Source organism: Maylandia zebra, linkage group LG18 (genome assembly GCF_041146795.1).
Source record: "Maylandia zebra isolate NMK-2024a linkage group LG18, Mzebra_GT3a, whole genome shotgun sequence".
NCBI lineage: Eukaryota > Metazoa > Chordata > Actinopteri > Cichliformes > Cichlidae > Maylandia > Maylandia zebra.
Genome location: NC_135184.1, coordinates 12,185,816 through 12,210,166, shown reverse-complemented (window position 1 = coordinate 12,210,166; position 24,351 = coordinate 12,185,816). Strand labels below are relative to the sequence as shown.

Below are 24,351 nucleotides of genomic sequence, written 5' to 3'. Positions count from 1 at the left end.
CATTTTTCTCTAAATAGACATTTAATGGTTTAAAAGCGTGTAGGTACAGACAGAGGAAAGAAAAACAGCTGCTGGAGTGGGACGCAGGGATTTCTAATTGTTTACCATGCAACCGAACCTTACCGCATTTAATTTTTTGGGGGGGGGGAGGGAGTCAAACTGACCAACTAACAGCACAACAGCAAAGCAGGAAATCAACACTCTGGCACGTATCAATGGCATCACATGGAGAAGATGATACAAAACATGTTTGTTTTCAATTTACAGTTTGTTTCAACTAATAACACTGATCGTTAACATATAATAAAATATATACACATCGTCAACAAAAAGGAATTGTGGCAGAACAAAGCAGCTTCATACAAAAAACTTTTCAGGCTGACCGAGTGGGATGTTGACCTGTGTGTAGCTGATTACAGTAACGTTAAATTGGAAATGTAACACTTGGTTGTTTTTTTAACAAATCTGACCCACTGTGATAGATTGTGCACGACTCTTCGCTGCATCGGGTGATGTAAACACTCCTCCTGCTATACTTGACCTTCGTATCGGGAGCCACACTAAAGTGAAACAATCAATTTCGAACCTTGCCTATCTGAAGGCTCCGTCTAAGATTTGCATTGATCATAAACAAATGTAACATCAACAAATACAAAACTAAACTAAAAGGAGATACTGGCAATCCTCCGCTGTTACGACTGCCACCTGCCATTGATAGCACATTAGCGGCTCGACTCCACCCCGTCTGACTTCCACCTGCCCACTGCCGGCTGAGGCGCTGCCTACTGAGTCCGGAGCTGGTAATCTGGGAAGGAAATGAACAGGACTTAATCAAATGGGGAAAAAAAAAAAAAGAAGGGGGAATCTGAGAGAAATCAAGTGGAGGCAGCTGATGCTTTCCACCCAGAATGAATGGAATATGGAGGAAATGAGATGAGGATGTTTAGCAATTACTGGCAACATTAGCAAAAAGACCAACATGTGCAACCTTGGTAATCTAAGTGTGAAGATCGGGGAAGCTCGACAAAGAAAGTTCACTTTCTCACATTTTGCAGGACGTTGCCACATTGCCTCGTGTACTACAGCGTATCCCCTTTTCATAGAACTGCATGGGTGCAAGGTCAGTTCCCACCACATTGCACTGCATTGCCTAACTGTTGCATAATACCTGCACATATGGGCACTCAGTATCTCATAACAGCACCAGTGTGAAGTGACCTACCTCCGTTTTGGGTGATGTAGCGCACCCACGGCAGGGCCTGATATCCACTCTTCTCAATGATCTTGAGGTAACGCACCTATGAGGAAGAAAAAAGAAAAAGCAGCTGATATAAATATGGTTGAAATTATAAAAAAATAAAAATAAAAAATATTTTTTATATATATATATATATATATATATATATATATATATATATATATATATATATATATATATATATATATAGACACAAATGCACGCGCACACACACACACAGAGGGGTTAATTAGGTGTTAAAGTTCTAGAGTAATGTACTATTCTAGAGTATATTCAATGAATCATTTCCTCATAAAATTATTTGAGATATTAAAAAAATACTTTTACGTTTATCATCTAACCTGCACTCGGGCATCTAACTATAATCTAACTATGGCTACCATCCCAGTATGAACCTGGTAAGGACAAGCTACAAAACAAAACAAAAATCACACCTACAGGAAACTGACAGCTGACACTTCACCTAAGATACAAGCCTGTGAACTCTACAAAGAATGATAGCACCCAGAGGAAGTGAGTGCATTGAAAAGAAGAAAAAAAAAAAGACAAAACAACGTAAACTGCCTGCTTGATTTCTAACCGAGGTGCACCCTGGACAGGTTGCCGGTCGCAGGAGACCGACCCTGAGAGAAAGACACTCATTCACACTCGAGTTCACACCCAGTGTCAGTTCAATTCTAAGTGCTAACCGCTGCACCACCACACCGCCCTATTCTAAAGATGTGGTTTTATTTCCACCCAACATGCACTTATTGTTCCATTTGCTGTTTTTATAAAACTGCAACGTATGTTTATTTCTCGAATCTTGAGAAATAAACAGTTATTTCTCATAACAGCTGCACTACTTTGTTGCTCACTGGTCTTCTTGAAGAAGCATATTTAAGAGTTTAATGGCAAACCTAAAGGTTTCAGAAACATATATATATAAAACATATACATGTATAATTCTTTTATTGAATGCATTTTTTTTTAAAAATGTTTTACCCACAACGATAATTGGCATTTTCTCCAACTGCTTTCTGCATAATAGCAAGTTACCAAGCACCCGTTGCCTCTCTAAGCAGCAGGTTGATAAGCGCTCAGCAGTCGAGAGATATGCTTTTAAGGCCGTGGTGAGCTGTGAGTTGTAGTAAAAGTTTTGTTGTTGATGAGGAAGCTGTAGTATGAGTCACACAGAGAAGAGGGAAGCGACTACAGAACAGCTTTCAAGGGAGACACAAAAATAATTTACATAACTGTATTTTTGTAAGTCCTGGGAGCAAAAAAAAAAAAAGAGAAAAAAAAGGGGGAAAAAAATTCCACATCAGCACTATTGAGATACAACTTTCACAAGTCATTAACTGATATTTCACCAACCCAGTGTTACCACAGAGTTGATTTTCGAGAAGAGAGGCTAAAAATATCACTTCGTCTTCACTATATGTCCATCTTTGATTGCACACATGTTTTTTTCCCTGGACAGGTGTGGGAAATGACACTGGCACAGTGTGTGTGTAAAAGTTTTTTTAAATGCTGAAATAGTTCACTTCACTTATCTGAATAATATCACAACAACATACCACAATGCAAGCAGAATTTCATGGTAATTACATGGTAAATACTGTGTAATTGGCACATCTAACACACAAAAAAAACAATATGCGGTGTCATAATTTGCAGGGATGAGGCGCAAAGCCATCTTGAAGCTGACATGACCCCCGCTCTGGGAGATGTCACCATGTCATGTCTCTATCATGCCAGTTCCCAGCTAGGAGCCGGATATACGGCGCAGGAATTTGCGGGTCAAGTGGTGGCAGGGCTCTGGTGAGGCCTCGGTACCGGCCGCCTTGTTATTACCTTCCAGTACACAGTGAGGTCAGAGCGAGAGAGCGCCGTGGTCACCAGAGACATGACGACAAGCGCATAGACGTGGGATCACCGAGTCTGCCGGCACAGCACTTCTCCTCGAACGCTGCAGCCAAACATGCAGTCGGCCTGACCGTGGGTACGCAGTCAGCAAAACGGCACCAAAAGCCATCCTCCGCAAAATATCATTATGGCTTGTAAGATGAGAAGGGGAAAGGAGGATGTTTGTTGTATCTAGTTTGGTAAGTACAGACTGCATGTGTGGTCTGCACTTATCAGGCTTTTGGTAGAAGTTATGGCTCAGAAACCATCTGCCAGCATGTTTGGGTTCCTTCAACTTCACCTAAAGAAGCACAATTTGAAAATATTACAGCAGCTCTGCTCTCACTGCCACTCAGCCAAAGTGTGGGGTTGCTCCATTTTCTAGTTAAGTTTATAAGGTGGAGTTACGTGCATCACACACACTTCACATGTGCGCTTCCCTACACTTAGTGGTAGAGTTAAGAGGAACTTTCTCATGCTTTGATATTTACATGTGTCTAATTAAGATTCACGGCCTCTTCTCACACGTAGAGAGTGGCGTTACTGGCAGCATTTGGGTCTGAGACCCAGTCTGCCGTTGCCCTGTAATAAGGGAAAGGTTACAGGCTTGAAACAAGAGTTTGATGGGAATATGGCTCTTAATAGGTTCCCTCTAAAATAGTGGGTGCACCACGGTGTCAATGCAAACGTGGGGACGTTTCTCAAGCTTCTGGTCTCCCAATCAAAGCTCTGTACTTTGAAGACCTTTCAATCACTGATTCTAACACTTTGTTTATATGTTCTAAACATGTGCAGAGCAGTTCATTGCATTACTAAATTTAAAACAAGTCTTTATAACTTCTCAAATTCGACTACAACTTCCTTTTTCTCTCAATATTACAAATCAACCAAAGTGTAAAGTACAAAATGTTTTTTGAGTGATCATCTGAACAGTCTGATAAAACGCTGCAAGCAGCCCCACCTTGCAGGCAAACTTAATGAATCGGTTGAAGCTCAATGTGCAACCTGCAGCACTCAGCTGAAGTACGTTAGGTGTAAAAATCCCTGGGGTGCTTTGTGGCTTTCAGATTCAAACCTTTTCAGGTGGCTTCCTTCCAGGAAGTTACAAATTAAGCCGAGAAAGAAAAAAACGATCTTGACATTTGTTCACGGTGGAGTTTCATAGATAATCACGTTTTTTGAGTTGTGGTTTAGCGCTACATAGTTTTGCGAACACAATTATGTAAAACGAACATCTCAGATGCCTTTGCAGGTTTTGCAAAAAAAGAAAAACTGAATACTGCCCTGCAATTAAAAGTTTACTGATCACCATCAGCACGATCTTTTTAATTCCAGGATTATACTTGCAACATCCAACATCCACCCCATCGCTCCAATGTCTGCCACTTATCTGGATCCAGCTATCTAAGCAGAGCCAACTCTCCCCAGCCACCCAGAGAGACATAATCTCTCCAGCATGTCATGCGGTCTCCTAGCAGTTAGGGAAGCCCCTAATACTTCAACTCAGAGGCCTCCAGATGGCATACCAAGCAGATGACTGGACCACCTTAACTGGCTCCTTTCAATGTGGATGATCAGTGTTTGACTCACACTCTCTCCCAGTTATCAAAGTTTCTCGCTCCATCTCCAAGCGTGAGCACACACTACAGAGGAACCTCATTTCTGCTGTTTGTGTTTGCGATCTCATTCTTTTGGTCATTACTCAAACTTGTGGCCATACGTGAAGTTAGAAACATAAACTGATCAGTTCAGCCACATCTTTGAGCACTCTGTGCACCACAACAGTCCGTCATATCGCTTTACTCCCCACAGATCCTGGATTAATCTCCCGCTCCACTCTCTCCGCACTAGCGATCGAGACCACGACATGCTCCAGCTCCTCCGTCTGACTTTAAATGCAATAAACAAATGTAAAGAAAATAAGAGGCGGTGGATATGGACCACTTTATTCTCATCACTAGGCACAATTTCACTTCTGCAGGGTGTGTACAGATTAAAGTGATGAGAAAACACTTTTTTTCTGAGTGTGTTTCAGTCACCGAAGGTCACCAGTGTTTGAAGAAAACCACAAAAAAGAGGATTCATCTCCTACACTGATGCGCTATTCCACCGAAACAAAGAATATACAAACTGCAACTACAAATATCGTACTAAACATCACAGTTTAAATGTTGTTTGTGTGTGTGTTTTAAATAATTAATTACCATCTTACAGATGATGTCAGTTTTTAATGTAGGAAAAACACTTCATCCCATCACTGTGCAAAGCCGCCTGTGTTACTGCACTAATTCATACATTTGCTCTTATACCAGCATCTGTTCGTTTATGAGCAAACAGTAATTTAAAGGAAGGAACGAATGGGGGATTATTTCTTTCGGCTACCTAATTGCCACAGAAAACGTCAAGCATTCTTATACTGCCAAAAAGCAACCCAATTACAACTATCATGCATTTCAATTAAGTTCAGCGTCTCGTTTCCGAGTGGGCTGCATAATATCCGTAGAATTTAATAAAGTTTTATCGAGAACCATAGGAAATGTGGAGACGCTGGAAAATATGACCTTTTAGCTCTTTTAATGGGAGCCACAGAGAAAACAGTAATAAAAGTTCAGACGTAATTGAAATTGTGTTAGCAGCAGAGAGAGGAGTCTCCAGCAGTCTCAAAGAGTCAACTATAAGTTGATGACACAGCTTATTAGTAAGACTACACTTGTGGTTTTAAAGTATTTTCTGAAGAAGGACGTTTACATACGCATCAATGCTTTGAGTTATAACTGACGCTACAGCTTTTGTGACAGCATGTCCTTGACTTACGTGTAACAAAAGACACACGCAGGGTTAATTATGTAACCGTCGTAGGTATATTACTTCCTTAATATACCTACGAGAGATTCGCCATGCCCTTCCCCACACAAGACTGTAAAAGCGATGAAACAGACACGTTCAGATGATTTCAGGTTCACGTGAAGGAGCGCATGTGTGAAGTGTCCAGACATGTACTGATGTCTGTGAAGGAATCAAGCCAGAGTGAGTAAGTGTGTTTGTGTTTGGCTGCCAGAGCTGGTTCTGGTGCAGCAGTGGCAGCAGATGAGTTCAGGTATGGATGTTCACACGCTTCACACGTGCTTTCCTTCCATCATTGTCCCACACTTCAGATTTGTAATACATTAAGTTTCGATAACCGTAAAAAAATATATATACATTTCCGCCTTCAGTTCTCAGATCCTACATGGACATACCCCACCCTCACTGGGTGAGTTCAATATTCATGTTAAAACTGAATATTAGTGAACAGGTGTTATTAGCTGCCTTCAGCTCATTTAAAAGTCACCTCAAGTGACGGCTAAGAACAACCAGACCCTGAAAAGGATAAGCGGAAGCGAATGGATGGATGGATGGATGGTACATTGTCTGATGTTGTGTTATTGGTTTTATCTGACCTGCTGTTAAATAAATACATTCAAAACCGGTTTTTAACCCGGTGACAGTTTAGATCTTTATGCTCTCTTCGTGATACAGTGGTACCTTGTTTATCGCGGGAGTTCAAACCTTCGTAGAAAAATAAGCCCAGTACTATAGAATGAAACCAAAGATCAAACCCTGTTTTCAGAACATGGGAATAAAGCAGCTGCGAGAGAATTCAACATTAATGAATCAATGGTACGGAAGTAAAGGAAGCAAGAAGAATGAGTTGAGTAACGTTTGACTTATCTGTTTTGTTTCGCTTAATGCGCCTTATAATCCGGTGCGCCTTATGGTCTGAAATATACGGTAACTTCTACCTTCCGCAGCTACCGCAGGCGTCTTTGATGGTGCAAAATGTTTCATCGACATTGTTGTGTTAGTTGGGAGAAAACTTACAAACATACAGTGCAGCACTTCAGAGTCTCACTGCTAGCGATCGCAGATTTATGTAAATTTGACAAGCTGAACGCATTCTGTACTGTACAGGAGACACGGCACGAGATTGATTGACAATAGTCTACAGCCAATCAGGACGCAGAAAACAATGTGCTGTAAAAAGGCGAAACCGCGTTATAGTGAGGGACCACTGTATATGCCAATGACTAATGTACAGAATGACAGTCATAATGAAATGTTGAGGAAAGAGAAACGGACAGCCTGACAAACAACCTGAAAACAGCATAAAATAAGCAAAATGTGTGTGTGTGTTTTCTTTTCCTAAGACAGTTAGGCAGTGGCATTGATGTCTGGCCCAACATTCTTTAAAAAACAGCTTTTACAATGTCAAGTTTAAACATCTGACCCCTAAGAGTATCCCTAAGGATATTTCAGGAGCTCTTGCTTTAGATAAAAAGTACAACGCTAAATTACCTGTGGCTGGTGTAAAACTGAGGTATAATTGTGCGAATGTACCTGCGGAAACACTGTTATTTTCATTGGAGGCCATAATATGATATTTTCAAATGAAGTTTGTCAAGTCGCCATTGTTTCCTCACATCAAGACATGGGAAAACGCTACACATATAATCACAGGACAACTGTGATTATACAGTATGAGCAGAGTGCATGTGTGTAAGTCTGCGGCGAGCAAGAGATTTCATTTAAACATGGAGCAGAAATGAAGCCTAAACATTAGCTTCTGTCTCAGTTTCAGGTCAAAGGCAATCAAAATCCAATGAATCTACTCACCTGCTAACAAGACTGACATTTTATATCATTGTTATTAACAGAAAAGCAGAGGGCCAAGTTCAACTTGATGAGCAGTTGCCGTCTGGTTGGCTCAATGCTAGAAATTTCTTAACCACACAGGGAAGCTGACTGTTTAGCAGTGCTCCCTTACTGCCCCCTCTGGCTAAAAACAGGACCAACATGGATTGTTTGAATTCCAGCTGTGGAAACGGGGACAGCTGTGTGATGTTGCTACATACCAAGAATTCTAAACCCAAAATAATAATCAAAACCGCAGGTGTAAATAAGCAGCATTTAGTTCAGCATGCTTACAGACAGTATGTCACAAAGGGATGATGAATACATTTTTACTGTATGAACAGAGACAGTGTTTGTTTTTTGTTTAACAGCTTGTTGTTTGCTTAGGGTTGACAAGTTAATTGAGAAACCGCCGCTCGACGGAGATCATACCTGGATGCCTGAGGTAGTGAAGTATGGGATCTCAAACTTGACACTGATTGGTGGTTTCCCCTCCTTATCTTCAGCCTCTACGCTCGGGAGGCCGAAGTGGGCTCGCATCAAATACTCCTTTCCACCCTGTGAGAAGTTGCAACACAAGCTCTTTAATAAAAGACGAAAACAAACTATAAATCTACTGTGTTTCAGCTTGTAAAAGGAAAACCAGATTGTATAAAGGCCCACAGCTGCTCCGCGTTGTTTTAGAGAAGTATAATTACAATCTGCATGTTTTTATTAACAATAAAAACCAGAATTGTGTAGCTTTATAACATAAGCAAACTACCATCCAAAAGCCTAGGGTAATATTACACAATTTCTGCAACCGTATGTATGAAGCTCGTGAATCACAGTTTCTGCTCACAGGGAAAGACTTGATTGACCAGACGATCTCACTGTTCTCAGGCACCCACTTCACACTGCCCACTGTGGTCTTGAATTTGGGTGAGTCAGCGTCCGTTGGCACGGGAATGTGAATCTCTACGTTGTTGGCTGTGGAACGCCTCTTGAACTGACTCTTTGCCTAAGAACCAAAACAAGCAGGTCAAGTCTAACACGCTGCTCTGCCTAAACAGGGTATTAAAACAGGGCTTAATTTAATGCGCATTTAAAACCTTAATAGTCAGAGTTACCACGCATGACAACATGATACAGTACATAAGCAGCCTGATCATAATTGCTGTATGCTTTGCCTGACTGAACATATAGAAGCTTAAGCCAGGCTGAGCTCCAATCATTTGTAACTCCACTTAAATTTTTCTTTAAATCTGACAGCAATAATAGTTCAGCTACACATGACGCGGGCAACTAAATGTACCCACTGAAAAAGCTTCCAACCTTAATCATGTACTCAATCCGACTGTGAGAGTGCTTCTCGATAACAGACTCAATCCAGATCAGGGGCTTCACCTGAAACAGAAAAACCACATCGATTTTAAGTGCACAAATGTCGAACGCACCACTTTAAATAACACATGACTTAGTCGCCACCCAGAGGGCAGCAGGTGTTACTACAGCAACCGAATATAAGTCATTTTGAGACTAGCTTGTACATTTATTTTGTTTCTACAGCAACCAGCAAAAGATACTCATATACTCATGCTGCAGTGGTGTCGGCTGTATTGTGTGAAATCTTGTAAAGGAAAATTAGGGAGAAACAGAGATTGCTCAAAACTTTGGAGTGACTTTGCAATCTGCGTTATTATGTAACTGCTTCTTGGTATATCCTTTTAAAATAGACGGTTACATCATCAAGTTACAAGAGACTGAACTTTAATCTTGTTTGATCAACTTTAATGTTTCCTTTGTATTTTTGTACCTTACGATATAAAGCGCTTTCGAGGCAACTGTTGTTGTGATTTGGCTCTATATAAATAATCTTTATTTATGAACTATGCCCAGCAAGCACAGATCTGGATTTAAAATGAACAGGTTTGTATTTTTTGTCCACACGCAGACAGCCTTCGTGCTTAATCTGACGCACATGTTATGGTATAGAAGCAGGTATAATATGGAAAAACCAAAGTATAAAAGAAACCATCCTTCAAACAGTTTTTACACGTATACGGTAAAGGGCTTAAAAGGCATAAAATAAAATACAGACAATTTAAAAAGTATTAAGAAGCTTAGCTGAGTAATATAACCAAGAAAAATTGCTTCTTAGATTAACAATTTCAGTTCTGCGCGCTGCAGCTCCTTGTTAACTAAAACTGAAAGACTTCTGCTCAACTACACCACTTCCTTTCCGGCACGCTTACTGGTAAAACTGTTGTGAAACACTTATAGAAACCATGAACCGAGTCCAAACTGGCAGAACATTGTAAGTCTGCCTATAGATTACCATTTGACTCAACAAATGCAATTTATCAGTTCCTTTCATCGAAAAAAGTTTGTCATTTTAAACGTTTTTTGAGAGTAGAGGATGATGGTTGAGCTCTTATCTGCTCTCTTTTTGTTTTTTGAGAGTGTTTTTTTCCCCTTCAGAAAAAAAGCACAGTTAAACACTATTCATAACACACGCCTATGTGTGACAACCACAGACCAAGTACTAAACCGTGTGGTTGTGTTTCACCTGTTTTCTTCTGTGGTTATCACAAACATTGATGAACAGATGAGGTACTAGTCTAAGCTGCTGGCTCATGAATACAGGCGTATTTACCCCATATGTGTATTTGTACAGGTATATAATGACTTTAATATATTCCCTTTGGGGTTTTTTTTTTCTTTTCTTTTTTTTTCCTTTCTTTCTTTTTTGTTTGCTTTGTTATGTTTTATGCTTTTCTTGATAATGAATAAAACTGTTTAAAGAGAAAAACATTGATGAACAGATGAGGTACTAGTCTAAGCTGCTGGCTCATGAATACAGGCGTATTTCTGTATACAAATAATTCTGCAACAAACCCCCCACCGTCGCTACCACCCCGAAACAGCCTTCTCCCAAAGGAGTTCTATTCAAAATATTTTTAACCTGTTTTTTTATATTAGTTCTGGTTCAAATTCACTTTACTTAAAATATCTATTTTAATCAAACCAGAAATAACAGAAAAACGCAAAGACTCGCATAACATAAAGTATATGGGAAAATAAAGCAACACTTACTTAACTATAAGCAGACCAATTGCGTAGTTGCCCCCTACAGGCCCATTTTGAAAGGAAAAGCCCAACATAAAACATTTTGAAATGGGTTTTTTTTGTCCCCCAAAAAGAAGCAAGCAAACACTTTATCTTCTTGGTAATTAAAAACACTCACTAAGGTGACATTAGGAGGCTTTATAGCAGAGGTTCTCATACATTTTCTGGAAAGCTTCCACTTCAGATGCAGAAAATGCTCCTTAATTTCTATCAAGCTGAATTTCAGTGCAATAATCGTCACAAAGCAGCATCAGCAGTAACAGTTTTTAGTTTACATAGAATCAAAAATCTGTTCATTCAAATTTAGTTTCACTACTTGGTCACCCACGCTCCACCTGCAGTGGCTCTACTGCCCACCTGTAGGGCCTGCCCCACGGTTTATGAACCACTGCTTTAAAGGGTAAATGTAATTTGATTATTTCCACAAGTGGCTTCAGCTTAAATGATGAGATCAGATTTCAGTAGTGAATTCTATGCACGACCTCATTTGATTTGAAGCAGTAAGCAGATCCGCATGTTCACGTGTACACAGTCTTCATTCCAATCAGATTATCTGTCTGGATTCCTTTAATATACGCCCAGTTCTTTCACTGTTACAGCACTATGTATGTATGTTCACTGCATGTCCGTTTGCAGGTGTGTCAGACCCTTTCGGAGCCTTCCTCTGGTTTGGACTCTAACTACTCGACTTGTTCAGCCACATATTACTCACGTGAGTGTTGAGGCGGTAGGACATGAGCTCAAACTCTCCGTCGGGAGGAATGAAGGAGATGGTGCGGTCGTTCTCAAAGCGAGACAGACGGACACACTGGTGAAACTTGACATCCTCCAGCTCTACTGATTTACTCTTCCCTCCTGCAAATACAAGCATCAGAGGCGATTTAACGCGATTAACCAAATTAGCACGAATCAGGCACAGACTAAATAGTTGTTCTAAATAAAATGCGATTTTCCACATGGTACGGCAGGCTGTCAACCAATCAGAATCTCAGTGGCTTGGCTCAGTTCCTTCTGTCAATGTGTCAAAGTATCCTTGTGCAAGATACCGAACCCCGAGTTCCCTCCGATGCATCCATCAAAATGTGAGCGTGTGTGAACGTTAGATAAAAGCGCTTAGGTAAAGATACAAGAACTATGTGTGCTTAAATGACAGAAAAGCACTGTCATCTGGTTATTTTTACATCTATTATTACATCAACTATTCATTTATTGCTCGAAAGCTTCAATGCTTTTTTTTTCTTAGCAGCAAAGAAACAACTCACGTCCAGTGTTTTCAAACAGAACTTTGTCGTTCAGTCCGAGCCGTAGCTCGGGCATTCCAGAAAGGAAGACGCGCATCTTTATGGAACCAACAATCTCGCTACGGAGAACATTGCCGTTGGCACTAACCTGAAAGACAGTCAATGAGTAAAGAGGAACAGATGAAAGCACATATTAGCGATCAAAGACTGTACACACAAAACAGCAAGCTGGACAGTCGGAATGCGCTGTGACGCACCGGGAGAGGAAGTTTACAAACACTCTGACCGGCATTCCTTATGCAACTCGGGCCTTCTAAAACAAGTTCCTACCAGGAGGTTCACTGACTCAATGACGTCCAGGAAGACCTCATTTTTCCTGTACTTGATACCCTCTGACCTCCAGGAGACAGCGTTGGTGACTGTGGCGGGGGGTCGCGGGGCTCCAGTGTCTAGCTTGTGGCCCTCCTGAGTTATGTATCTGAGAGACAAAAAAATGTAAACAGGAGAAAAACCTGAGAAAAGGGGAAATTAACTGTCTGAGATGGCGAGTTCCCAGAAAACATCAAAGAAGAACAGAGATTGTTGATTTTATGAGGGAGGATTGTCTGACTTATTACTGTACTCATGTGGGGGAAATCCAGAGTTGGTTTGCTGCACGTCTACATCACTCACTTTTGAAAGACTAAACGGTCATTTACAGTCGTTTATGGTGATGACAGTAAGATCTTTTTGACTTGTAGGTATGCAGAAATGACGGGATAATACCACAAGGGAAAGCGCAAACTGTAAAAATCGGACATAAATAAATAAAACAATCAAATATGCTTTTTAGCACAGTAATTTGCACTGATTGAAAACCTGAGAAAATGTCATCGGGAAATTAGCAGTTAAAGCAGTAATGATTACAAATGACAGGAATTTGGCTGCATTCAGCCGCAGGTAAAACGATCTCTGTTTAAGATCTACTGTTTTTTCTACTGAGATTAGATGCACTGTAATCACTCAAACAATAAGTTTGAGTGATTACAGTGTTTTTTTATTCAGGAAACTTCGGGGCTGTTGGTTTTTTTGTACTACGAAGGTCAATCACTTCTTAACAGGTTACGTAGCCAGGGTAACTTGTGCTGCGAACCAAACCTGCCCCAAAACAGGTTATGTCTGAGATTAAAGACCAACCTGAGAAATCCTCACCTACTGACCAAGCCGGTCTCTGGAAATTAGCGTCAGCATTCCTTAAAGACCCCTTATATTTCTGTGCACGTATAGTAGGAGCATCAAAAAATTTTTTTTCCTTACATGCCATTTTATTCCTTGATTTTTTGCCCCTATGATCCTAAAACTTGATACCCATTTGTAGGCATACGTAGGTCTAAGGCTATGTTTGAATTTCATTTTTGATTTCATTCACTGCTCGTTCTCAGCCAGCAGCTGAAAGGATAAAACTGTCTGTTAAACATTAATTTAAGGAAATACTCAATTATAATCCACCAGATTCTCCTGCGTCATAATGACAAACATCCAGCTTTCAAATAGGATCAACTTTATTTATAAAGCAAATCTTGACCAAAGCGCTTAAAGGGCTCTAACATTCGCACGGTGCTTTTAATACTAATCTACTGTACAGTGGTTTTCCTCTCACACACACACACACACACACACACACACCCACGGCTCTCGCTCAGTTAGCTTTGTAATAGCCTGCCGACGTGTCTGCAGCAGCTGTGTTACTTTCAGTCTGTATCATGTGCTTAACGTCTTTGCATTTTTCCCATAGTTACGCTTTATCTACCGTTACAGATTCCTCAGCCTCTCGTCACATGCTTCCAATAACGCCCGATTCATGTCAACACATAGGGGAAAGTCTGGCTTACTGAGCAAGTTGATAACTGGCTTCACATGACTGCTTATCACGATTGCTAATGTTATGGTAAGTGAATCCAGATAAGGAAGAGATAGCCTGGCTTTGTTGAACTCATTGTGTTTGAGGCCCAGTTGTTTATCAGCAACAGCTGTCTTAGTATGGTTAGCTCAAAAAGCACCCTAAAGCTAATTTCCAATAATCTTGTCGTTTATTCAGGCAGCACAGTGATTCAGCGATTAGCGCTGGTTCAGGCTCAGCTGGGCGCATTCTGTGTATGTTTTCTCTGAGTGCTCCAGAGACGTGCGGTATGATCTGGACAGGTCACCAGTCCATCACAGAGACATCCAACCATTCAAACTTACATTGACACCTTAAAGCCAATTCAGAATCACCAGTTAACCTAACAAGTTAACAACCTAACAAGTTAACAACCTAACCTATGTCTTTTGGACTGTGGGAGGAAGGCTCCACACACAAGCCAGTCAGCAGGTAAACTGAAACCCAGAGCCTTCTTCTTAAACTGAAATAAACTGGTTTCAAAAACATTTTATTTTTGATTAACTTTGCAGCTGTACAGATGTCAGACCTACACTGTAAAGTGCAGCATTATATCATGGAGATTATTTTGTCTTTTATTACAAGCCCAATTCTAAAAGTTGGGATGCTGTGTAAAATATAAAAAAACCCCAGAATGCAGCGATCTGCAAATCTCATAAACCCACATTTTATTCACAACACAACGTAGAAAACACACCAAAGGTTTAACTCTGAGTGAATTTGATGGCAGCAATAAGTCGAAAAATAAAGTTGGGATGAGGCAACAAAAGAGTGGGAATTAAGTGGCACTAAAAAGAAACGTCTGAAGGAAAATTTTGCAACTAATGAGGTTAACCGGCTACATGATCAGGTATTAAAAGAACATCATAAAAACACAGAGCTCGTCTGACATCATCAAACTCAAAATTTTAATTTCAACCTTTTTTTTCTTAAGATTTTCACAGATTAAACATTTGGTAAGAACCCAGATTTTCCTGTGAATAAAATCTGGGTTCATGAGATTTGAAAAAAATCACTTTTTACTATCTTGTTTACATTTTACACAACATTTCAACTTTTGGTTAGCCCTCCCAATTGTAGGATTCAGGGGTATCAATCAATACTGGTATCAATGAAAGACTATTAATAAGTTTTCAGTCTTGGATGAGTACCTCAACCTGCTCTGTATACCTCATTGAAAACAGACTAGGTTCACGTTTAGAGAGTCTGCCATGTTGTATGGTTTCTAAAGAACTTTTTCGTAGCCACCACAACCTCTCCTACACACATTTAAAGGGTGAGCCCAAGGGTATTCATATGGTTGCGATCTGCAGTTTCACCACTAGATGGCAGTAATTTGCTTCTTATAACTGTTACAGTATGCTAGGAGCCCCATGACTTTGCTTATATATGTTTTAGTTATGAATAACTAAAATGTTATTTTACACATTTGAGTTTCTTTGGTGTAAGAATAAAAATGGTGAGAAAGCAGTTTACTGGCCTTATCCCCATATTCATACTGGGAGTACTGACATTTCAGCAACATCTCTTCAGCCCGAGCAGAGGACAGGTGATCAAACTCAGTCTGCAAAGACAGCCTATCATTATAGACCTCTGGTGCCGGGCAAACAGCATACAACTCGTCTAATTGCGATATGCGTATTATGAGCTCGGACAATTTTGCTTTCCTTTGGTTTGCCTCAAAACCAGCATAAGATATAATATGTCCCCTGATAAAAGCCTTAAACGTTTCCCACAAAATAGAGGGTGATATTCCGGGTGTAATATTTGTCTCTATGAATAAGTCTATCTTGGAATTCAGAAATGTGGTAAACTTATCGTCTGACAGCAGGCGTGTATTCAAACGCCATGGAGCTGGCGGAGAACATTGGCCCACTGCCAAATCTAAAGTCAACGGAGCATGATCTGAAATGACAATAGCACTATGAGAGCAAGAGCGAATCTGTGAAGTAAGTCGACTGTCCAGTAGGAAATAATCAATACGAGTGTATGTATGATGAACAGGGGAGAAAAAGGTGTATTCTCTACGTGTAGGGTTGAGGAAACGCCAGGCATCAATAACAGAGAATTCTTTAAGGTGCTCCGTAGTGCAGCAGCTGCACACTCCATTCCTCGGATTCAGACATTAAGTGGTGTCTCTACGGATCCTAGAATAATTAATGACCAATTTCGAGACTTTTATTCATCTCTCTATGCGTCTGAGTGTGCATTTAGTACGGAGGCTTTGGACTCATTTTTCAATCATCTTAAGCTCCCATCAATCGATCAGACACACAGCCTCCAGCTGGAGGGACCAGTAACTGTAGAAGAGATCATGCAGGCTATCAGCAAACTGCAGTGTTCTAAGTGCCCCGGACAGGACGGGTTTCCGGTTGAGTTCTATCGTAAATTTATGCCTAAACTGGCTCCGCTCATGATAAATATGTATAAGCACTCACTGGAAGTTGGATCCCTTCCACCCTCTCTACTGCAGGCATCTATATCCCTGATCTTAAAAAAGGATAAGGATCCACTACAATGTGGCTCATACCGTCCCATTTCTTTGTTAAATGTGGATTATAAAATCCTTGCTAAACTTCTAGCGATGCGTGTAGAAGCAGTCTTACCATCTGTAATCAACCCGGACCAAACAGGCTTTATTAAAGGGAGATACGCCTTCTCTAACCTTAGACGTTTGTTTAATGTTCTTTACAATCCCTCAGACTCCAACAGCCCGGAGTTTGGGATCAGTCTAGATGCTGAGAAGGCTTTTGACAGGGTAGAGTGGGGATACCTCTTTTATGTCTTAGATAAATTCGGCTTTGGTAAAATATTCATCTCCTGGTTGAAACTTCTTTATACCTCCCCGCTTGCCGCTGTCAAAACAAATGGCACATGCTCTGACTTCTTTCCTCTGTTTAGGGGGACCAGGCAGGGCTGTCCTATGTCGCCGTTGCTATTTGCAATTGTAATTGAGCCCTTAGCCATATCGCTAAGATCAAACCCAGGTATCACCGGGGTTTCTAGAAATGATATAGAACAAAGAGTCTCCTTATATGCAGATGACTTGCTTCTTTATATCTCAGAGCCAGCATCCTCATTCCCTTTGGTACTTTCAATATTTGAACAGTTTAGCCTTATTTCTGGCTATAAACTGAATCTTGCCAAGAGTGAACTGTTTCCCCTGAATGCTGCTGCACAGAAATATCAGTGCACAGCACTACCTTTTCGAGTTGTATCAGACAACTTCACATATTTAGGGGTTAAAATTACAAGTCATTTTCATGCTCTTTTCAAGCTTAATTTCGACCCACTTGTGGAGAAAGTTAGGCAGGATTTGGACAGATGGTCTCTACTCCATCTGTCTGTAGCAGGGCGCATAAATACAATTAAAATGAATATCCTCCCCAGATTTTCTTTTCTTTTTCAGTGTGTCCCTGTATTTATTCCAATTTCCTTTTTTGTTAAATTAGACAAGATTCTGTCTGGGTTTATCTGGAACAAAAAAACACCCAGAATACGCAAGACATATCTTCAAAGACCGAAAAAGATGGGGGGGATGGCTTTACCAAACTTTATGTTCTATTATTGGGCATGTAATATTCGTATTCTCAGGTATTGGCTACAGGGGGAAGACACGAATAATGCCCCGGCCTGGCTCAGTTTGGAGACTTCTTCCTGTGTCTCAGCCTCTTTACCAGCCCTGATTTATGCCCAAAAGCAGCCTTCGAGTACAGGCTCTTATAATAACTCTATTGTCAAAGTTACCTTGAAAATATGGTATCAATTTCGTCGTTATTTTAAGTTGACCTTTTTTCCCCTTCAATCACCCATCTTGAAAAATCCCTCTTTTCAGCCTTCGTTAGCTGATGGTGCTTTTTATTTGTGGGCCTCTTTGGGTATCAGGTCTTTTTCTGATCTGTACATTCAGAATACATTTGCCTCCTTTGAACAGCTCTCATTGAAATTTGGCCTTCCAAAAAGTCACTTTTTTCGCTATTTACAAATCCGGAGTTTTGTTAAGGAGAAATCCTTTCAGTTCCCATCTAGACCTTCTTATCATGACTTTGATAACCTTCTATTGCCTCCGCCCTCATTACAGGGCCTGATCTCCTGTTTGTATGGGAGAATATGTTCCTTTGGCAACTCTTCAATCTTGGCTATTAAATTGGCATGGGAGCAGGATCTGGGGTGTGTGATCCAGGATGACTCTTGGGATAAAATTCTTTACCGGGTCCATGGCTCCTCATTCTGTGCCAAACATGGGCTGATTCAATGTAAGATTCTGCACCGTGTACATTGGACTAAGGCCAGACTAGCTCAAATATATCCCAATCTTAGCCCTGACTGCGACCGTTGTCATCAAACACCTGCCTCTTTAATGCATATGTTTTGGTCATGTTCATCCCTCAAACAATACTGGATTAATATTTTCTTGATTTTATCTAAGATCATTCAGCTAACCCTCCAACCTGTGCCCTTAACTGCTTTGTTTGGGGTTCTTCCTGATTCAGTTGCCTTGCCGACGCCTCAAGCGGATCTGGTCGCATTTCTCACCTTATTGGCAAGACGCAGAATATTGCTATGTTGGAAGTCCCCTTCTGCCCCATCCTGGGAAATCTGGATCAGAGACGTTCTGCATTTTAGCAAACTCGAAAAGATTAAATTCACCCTGCGCGGGTCTACGGCCAAATTTTTTAAGACCTGGCAACCCTTTTTTGATCATGTTCAGACTTTGCGGTCTCGCAATGCTCCCAATTAGCCAGCTCAGACTCTATCGTATTTTATTTTTTCTTATCTTATGTTCAAGTAAGAGGCCTAAGTTTAAGTATATGGATTTTATTGTGCCTGCGTTCTATGATGGTATTTATTTAACTACTTTATACATATTTCTTTTCTCTAACAGAATTGATTTATCCCTATAACTAAGTTGACCATTTATTATGTGTGGGGTTTTTTTTTTTTTTTTTTTTTCTTTTTTGTTTGTGTGTTTTGGTTTTTATGTGTCTGTGTGGAGGTGGGGGTTTTGGATACTCTCCACATCTCCCTTGTACACTCAGGAACTGTTGTCTTGTACCCTAGGGTTTGTTACTAGTATTATTAGATTGGATTTTTTCCTTTTTCTGTTTGTACACCCACTGGTACTGCTATAATTATGAGGTGGGAGTGTATGTCTTATATTGCTTTATGTTCTTTAAAAAGAAAACGGCATATTGTTCAATTTGTCTTTTGTAAAAGTCGATGCAAAAACTTTAATAAAAATATCAGGCTGAAAAGAATAAAAATGGACCCATGACCCTGAAAATCCAGCACTTATGAACCCTCATGTTACCTGCAGTGAGACAGCAGCTAAGAGGATACTCACTCTTGGAGAATTTTGCTGTCAGTGGTCTGAGGATAGCCAAAGTCCATCAGCTCATCCATGAGCTCATATATGATAACAAAGTTGTCTCTAATGCTCTCCTCCTCTAATTCTTTGAAATACTCTGAAAAAACCTAAAACAACACAAATAAACACGTTGCACTTGTAGCAAAAGTATATGCATGTGTTATTGTTATTAACTAAAAGCTGGTGAATAATTAAATCATACCTGAACAATTTTGTACAAGAAAGAGAAAACCAGGGAGACGCTGGCATTTTTTTTGGATGTTGCAACCACTGATGTGGCGTGTGTTAAGAAGTGTAACTACAGGACAGAGAGTAAGTACAACACGTGCACACCGTAAATGTTGATGTGTTTTGAGGATTAATAAGGATACAGTAGAGATTATTGTGTTTGATCCACATGAAACGGACGCCGCCATGAGCCAGAATTGGTGATAGCGTGCCCTCTTCCTCTTTGTCCATCAGAAGGGTCATGAAGTGCTCAATCTCTGACATATCCACATCTCCCCGATAATTTCGGCACACCAAGACCTGAAAGAGAAAAACAGCACATGTGCAGCTTTCATTAATATCAGTAAGTCACTGTATTTTCACATTAAAGCTCAAAACATGCGTTGCTGCCCAAAAAAGAAAAGAAAAGGCATGAGTATATTCACTGTATCTCAGAATGTATGTAAAGCCAGGGCAGTATATAGCAACAATATCATCATAACAACAGATATTTACATCTCCATATGTGCAGGCAATCTCCTTCACACCAAACACTTAAAGTTTTTTTTTTATTTAAAAGGGATTCACGTGTTATTATTACACCTGCAAGGCTAAAGCAGAGACGTGGGTGGAAACTAAATACAGGTAAACCTGATACCTTAGGAATTTTTCATGCCCTTTATGTCTTTTCCACTTTTCCATTGATTTAGTCGGATTCAAAACCGACTGTTCGTGTAAATCACAAAGCATCATCACAAGCCCCCGGGCTGTAAATTCAGTGTACAACTCCCTGCTGCTAACAGCTGGTCCCCTGGCTGTTAGTCATCGGGTTACATTTTTATTCAACGCTATCGCCTGACATCACTCCAGGTGACACCTGTCATATAAATTGAAAATTGCTGACTTTCGTTACAAGGTAAACCCTCTAAATTGCAGTGTGAACCGTTGAAGATACGCTAGCTGCTCGCTGCAGACTGAGCCGCATTATAATCTGTCAAGCAAGAATGTGCTAGCTAGGCTAACCTTAGCTTAGCATCGCCCCTCCACTGTTACTTTACCTTTCCCTTCAAATCCAAGACGTACACGGCGCTCGCAGACATCTTGAACTTATTTACACGAGCCCAGCTAAGCTCGTTATCAGTTGATAATGTTGGCGAAAACTAGTTCAGTGCTAAAAATCAAAGAACAGACTTCCATTCATAATACTGAAAAGAAGAACACAACCCTTCCCCTTTTCTTAACACTCTACATTCGCAAGGAGCGCCCCCTGTGGAATAGGAGGGAGCACTACAAGTCTCTGGCATCCTTTTTTTTTTTAAAACAAAAAACATTTTATGGTTAAGTCAGTAAGACAGGAACTTAATTTAGATCATTATTAAATAATCTATATGGTAACAACAACAACAACAATAATAAAATAATAAAATAATAATAATAATAATAATGACCTTTAAAAACAGGGCTTATGCTTAATTATCTCACCCTTTTAAAATAATTATTAGTCTTTGAGGTAACCAAACAGCCTGCATATAAGCTGGAGTCATGATGGAGTGTAAACCAGTCTGGTGTGTAATCATGCCACTGATCATGCCACCTACTGTCATTGTTGTCATGTTCACATCCATGATAGAAACTGCTGCTCATGTCTTATCTCACTTTTGCTGACATGCTGTGAGATTCTTGATAGAATCTGAGAACACAACAAAAAGATCCGGAAGATTGAAACTGGCAAAGATGGCTAAATGCTGATTAGACATTTCCATGCAAACATGCCAGTATAAACATCTTAGCAATCTCATAGTTTCTGGTTTGTGTTATCCTGTATGCTGACACCAACTTTGCTTTAGTATTGTAGCTCCATCTTCTGGATTGATGTGTCACACATGTTTTACGATACATAATGATCACCACAAGATAGCACCGTTTTCAACTGTTTTAGTGTCCAACAGAATAAAGTGCAGCAGTGGGTCTTAATTAAATATGACAGCATCAAACAATTCAACATTTGTTATATAATAAAATACATGTTTTCATATTTATTACTAGTAAGTTAACTTGTCGATTACTTTGAATAGTTTAGATTTTAGGGGTGCACTGGTCAACACTGTCATCTCACAGCTTCAAATCTGTGAGGTTCCATATTCTACATTTGCAAAGACATGCATGTGAAGTTAGCTGGTGATTTTAAATTAGCTGCAGTTGTGAAGGTGACAGTTGGCAGTTGTCTGTGTCAGGCCTGTAATGGAGCGGCATAGGCTCCAGGCCTAAGAGGTTTCAGTTTAATTTCAGGCACTTCTGTTGGAAGGTGAATGATTTGCATTTCTGCTTAATTTCAAAGATCTGATGATGTCAAAATAGGAGTCAATACATGACACAACGAAAAGCTTTTATTTATAAACCATGGCTTTGTGCATATGGTGCCTTTAGGGTCACTTTAAACCACACCAACTGACTTCCTCAGAGGTGAAACACAAGGAGAAGTCTTGCTGTTTAATATACAAAAAATATAATGCTTATTAATGTGTCAGTGTGTCAAATTACACAAAGCTACTGCAGTGATATTGGAAGCATTACAGGCTTAGTATTAAGATAACAGAAGCCCGAGAGCTTGTTCAAGTGTGCTAACCCAAACAAACACACTTGGCTAAATTTGCATTCCCAGCTAATAGAGGTAGCTGAAGAGAGGACAATACAAAAATGCATTGTGGGTGAAAATAAAGCTGTACACAGTCCCACTTTCTACTGGTTTTGCACCTCTGCCTTTGGTATGAAAAGAATCTCAGCTGTGGGTTTGAGCAGCCCGACTGTCATCCTAATGCAAATGATCATCGTACTAATTACAACAGCTGATGTGAAAGGATGAAATGGCATCCCAGCAACAAATACTGACATCATCAGAGGTTAAAACACCCATGAAACACAAGTAGAAGTCCTGCTGTTTCGTATCATCTAAAAATATAATGCTTATTACTGTGTCGGTTTATAATGCACAAACCTACTGCAGTGATTAGGGAGTATTACACGTTTATTATTAAATTAAACTAAATCCAGGATCCTGCTTCAGTGCACGACTCCAAACAGCTGGTGTTTGTTCTTCTTTTTTAATTGATTTTTAGCACCCAGTCTCGGAGTCTTGGAGTGACTCTTTCAGCTGTGGGCTTGCGTACGAACACTGCACCCTGTCACGGTGACAAATCTCTCGTCCCTTGGCTGGAGCGATGGAGTCTACACATTGTCAGAAGTCACAGATACAACTGGACTGGACTGAGTTACACAGCCAAATATAACAGACTGCTGCTTCCCTCAACCACTTCCATACTTTCTACGTGCTGTTTGTGTCTCGTTTATAGACATGTTTGTACAGAACCCTCATAGATCAAGAGAGCTGATATGTTTACTCTGGCTGACAAATCGGTTTGTCTCACTCTGAGTCAATGCATCACCCAGGTGTTACATTTGATTGTACAGGTATTCCCACCGTAAATCCTTTGAGTAGTATATGTTCTTTATTGTGTCATCAAACAGAGTACATAAAGCACAACTGCTTTTGTAAGTAAAATGAGTCCACCATTATGACAAATCCATGACATCAGCCATTTAAGACTTCTAAAAGAGTGCTAGTTTGTGTCCTTTGTGGTACTGCTCATGTAAACTCTAATCTGTTCCACCATTCCCATAGCTTTGTGATTTATACTTAGCAGGACTTTGACTCTACTCCCAAGGCGATACTGTGGCTTTTGGGGGAGTTTTTACCATACAAGGAGAAGAGGAGTTTAGCTGGGTTTCCTGTGGGAGGGTTCTGATTTCTCTCACTCCACTTCTGATTCTCTCTCTCTCTCTCTCTCTGATATCTCCTGTCCTATCTCTTTCTGTTCCCCTGCACAGGTTCTGCTCCAAACCTGCTTTCTCATCACAAGAAAGCGTGAACAGCGTCCTGAATATCATTTAGTGAAAGATCTTCCAAATTCCCTGATTGCAAACGTGAATGCAATTGTGTAACCATAACACTTTGTGCAACTGGCATTCTGACACACCAAATAAGGTGCACAGTCACTACCAACACTGAATGTAATGATGTAAGCTTGTGTTAACTCCAGGATCTTGAAGCTATCAAACTGCCACCACGTTTGTAAACCTCTGCCTAAAAAGGCTCCTGCGTGCTCAAATCCTGCTGGTCTCTTACTCAGAACGCAAAGAAAAGATTGAAATTCCTACAACCATATTCCATCAACTTTCCTCAACGTTACCCTGGAAAAGCCCAAAAGGCCAACTCAAAACTAAAAGAAAGAAAAACAAACACAGCAGACAGTTTTTTGTTTGACAGATTTCTTTATCCAGTCTTAACCAGCTCTAACTTCAGCTTTGTGATCACACCTTTTTTTGGTTCATGTGGGCCCAAAATTACTGAACACACAAAGGAGCTCTGTTCCTTCAGCATACCTGGAATAATGTACATTCCGGTAACACACGGCTTTCCCCAGACAGCAATTCTCCTCAGACTCAGATGGCCTGAAACACAGACTCTCAGGTTTATACAATGCTGTCTTTACCAGAGCTTGGCCAAAATAGTGTCTGTATAAAGACTAATAACAACCAAGATGATGCATGCTGCAGCTGCGCCAGTGCAACGTGAACAACAAGAGATGCATTAGTCCAAGTTTATCTTGAGATGTCACTTAAATGGCCACGGCAA

The 24,351-nt window shown here is 40.3% G+C and overlaps 1 protein-coding gene across 2 annotated transcripts; it reads right to left on the bottom strand.

Annotated features, from left to right (window-relative positions):
- Positions 1-20,915, bottom strand: ap1m1 (adaptor related protein complex 1 subunit mu 1). 2 transcript variants are annotated; one of them, XM_004555321.4, is made up of 12 exons: positions 20,717-20,915; positions 19,823-19,979; positions 19,654-19,721; positions 19,428-19,558; positions 12,496-12,643; positions 12,187-12,313; positions 11,637-11,779; positions 9,131-9,202; positions 8,658-8,816; positions 8,249-8,374; positions 1,223-1,298; positions 1-805 (listed from the first exon to the last, which is right to left on the bottom strand). In XM_004555321.4, the coding sequence occupies exons 1-12, from the start codon at positions 20,756-20,758 to the stop codon at positions 783-785; spliced, it is 1,272 nt and encodes a 423-aa protein (XP_004555378.1). In that variant the 5' UTR covers positions 20,759-20,915; the 3' UTR covers positions 1-782. The 2 variants fall into 2 exon arrangements, with proteins under 2 accessions (XP_004555378.1, XP_076732516.1); XM_076876401.1 differs by lacking the exons at positions 19,823-19,979; positions 20,717-20,915 and having other exon boundaries at positions 19,428-19,557; positions 19,652-19,721.
- Positions 20,916-24,351: the final 3,436 nt, after the last annotated feature.

What these genes read in the sequence shown, in the direction of transcription:
- ap1m1 (XM_004555321.4), bottom strand. Translation starts at nt 20,758, where the DNA reads ATGTCTGCGAGCGCCGTGTACGTCTTGGATTTGAAGGGAAAG. An exon ending in TTGAGTCAGTGAACCTCCTG is followed by an intron (nt 12,314 to 12,495) that starts GTAGGAACTTGT and finishes ACTGTCTTTCAG; the next exon opens with GTTAGTGCCAACGGCAATGT. An exon ending in TCTGTTTGAAAACACTGGAC is followed by an intron (nt 11,780 to 12,186) that starts GTGAGTTGTTTC and finishes TTGTATTTGCAG; the next exon opens with GAGGGAAGAGTAAATCAGTA.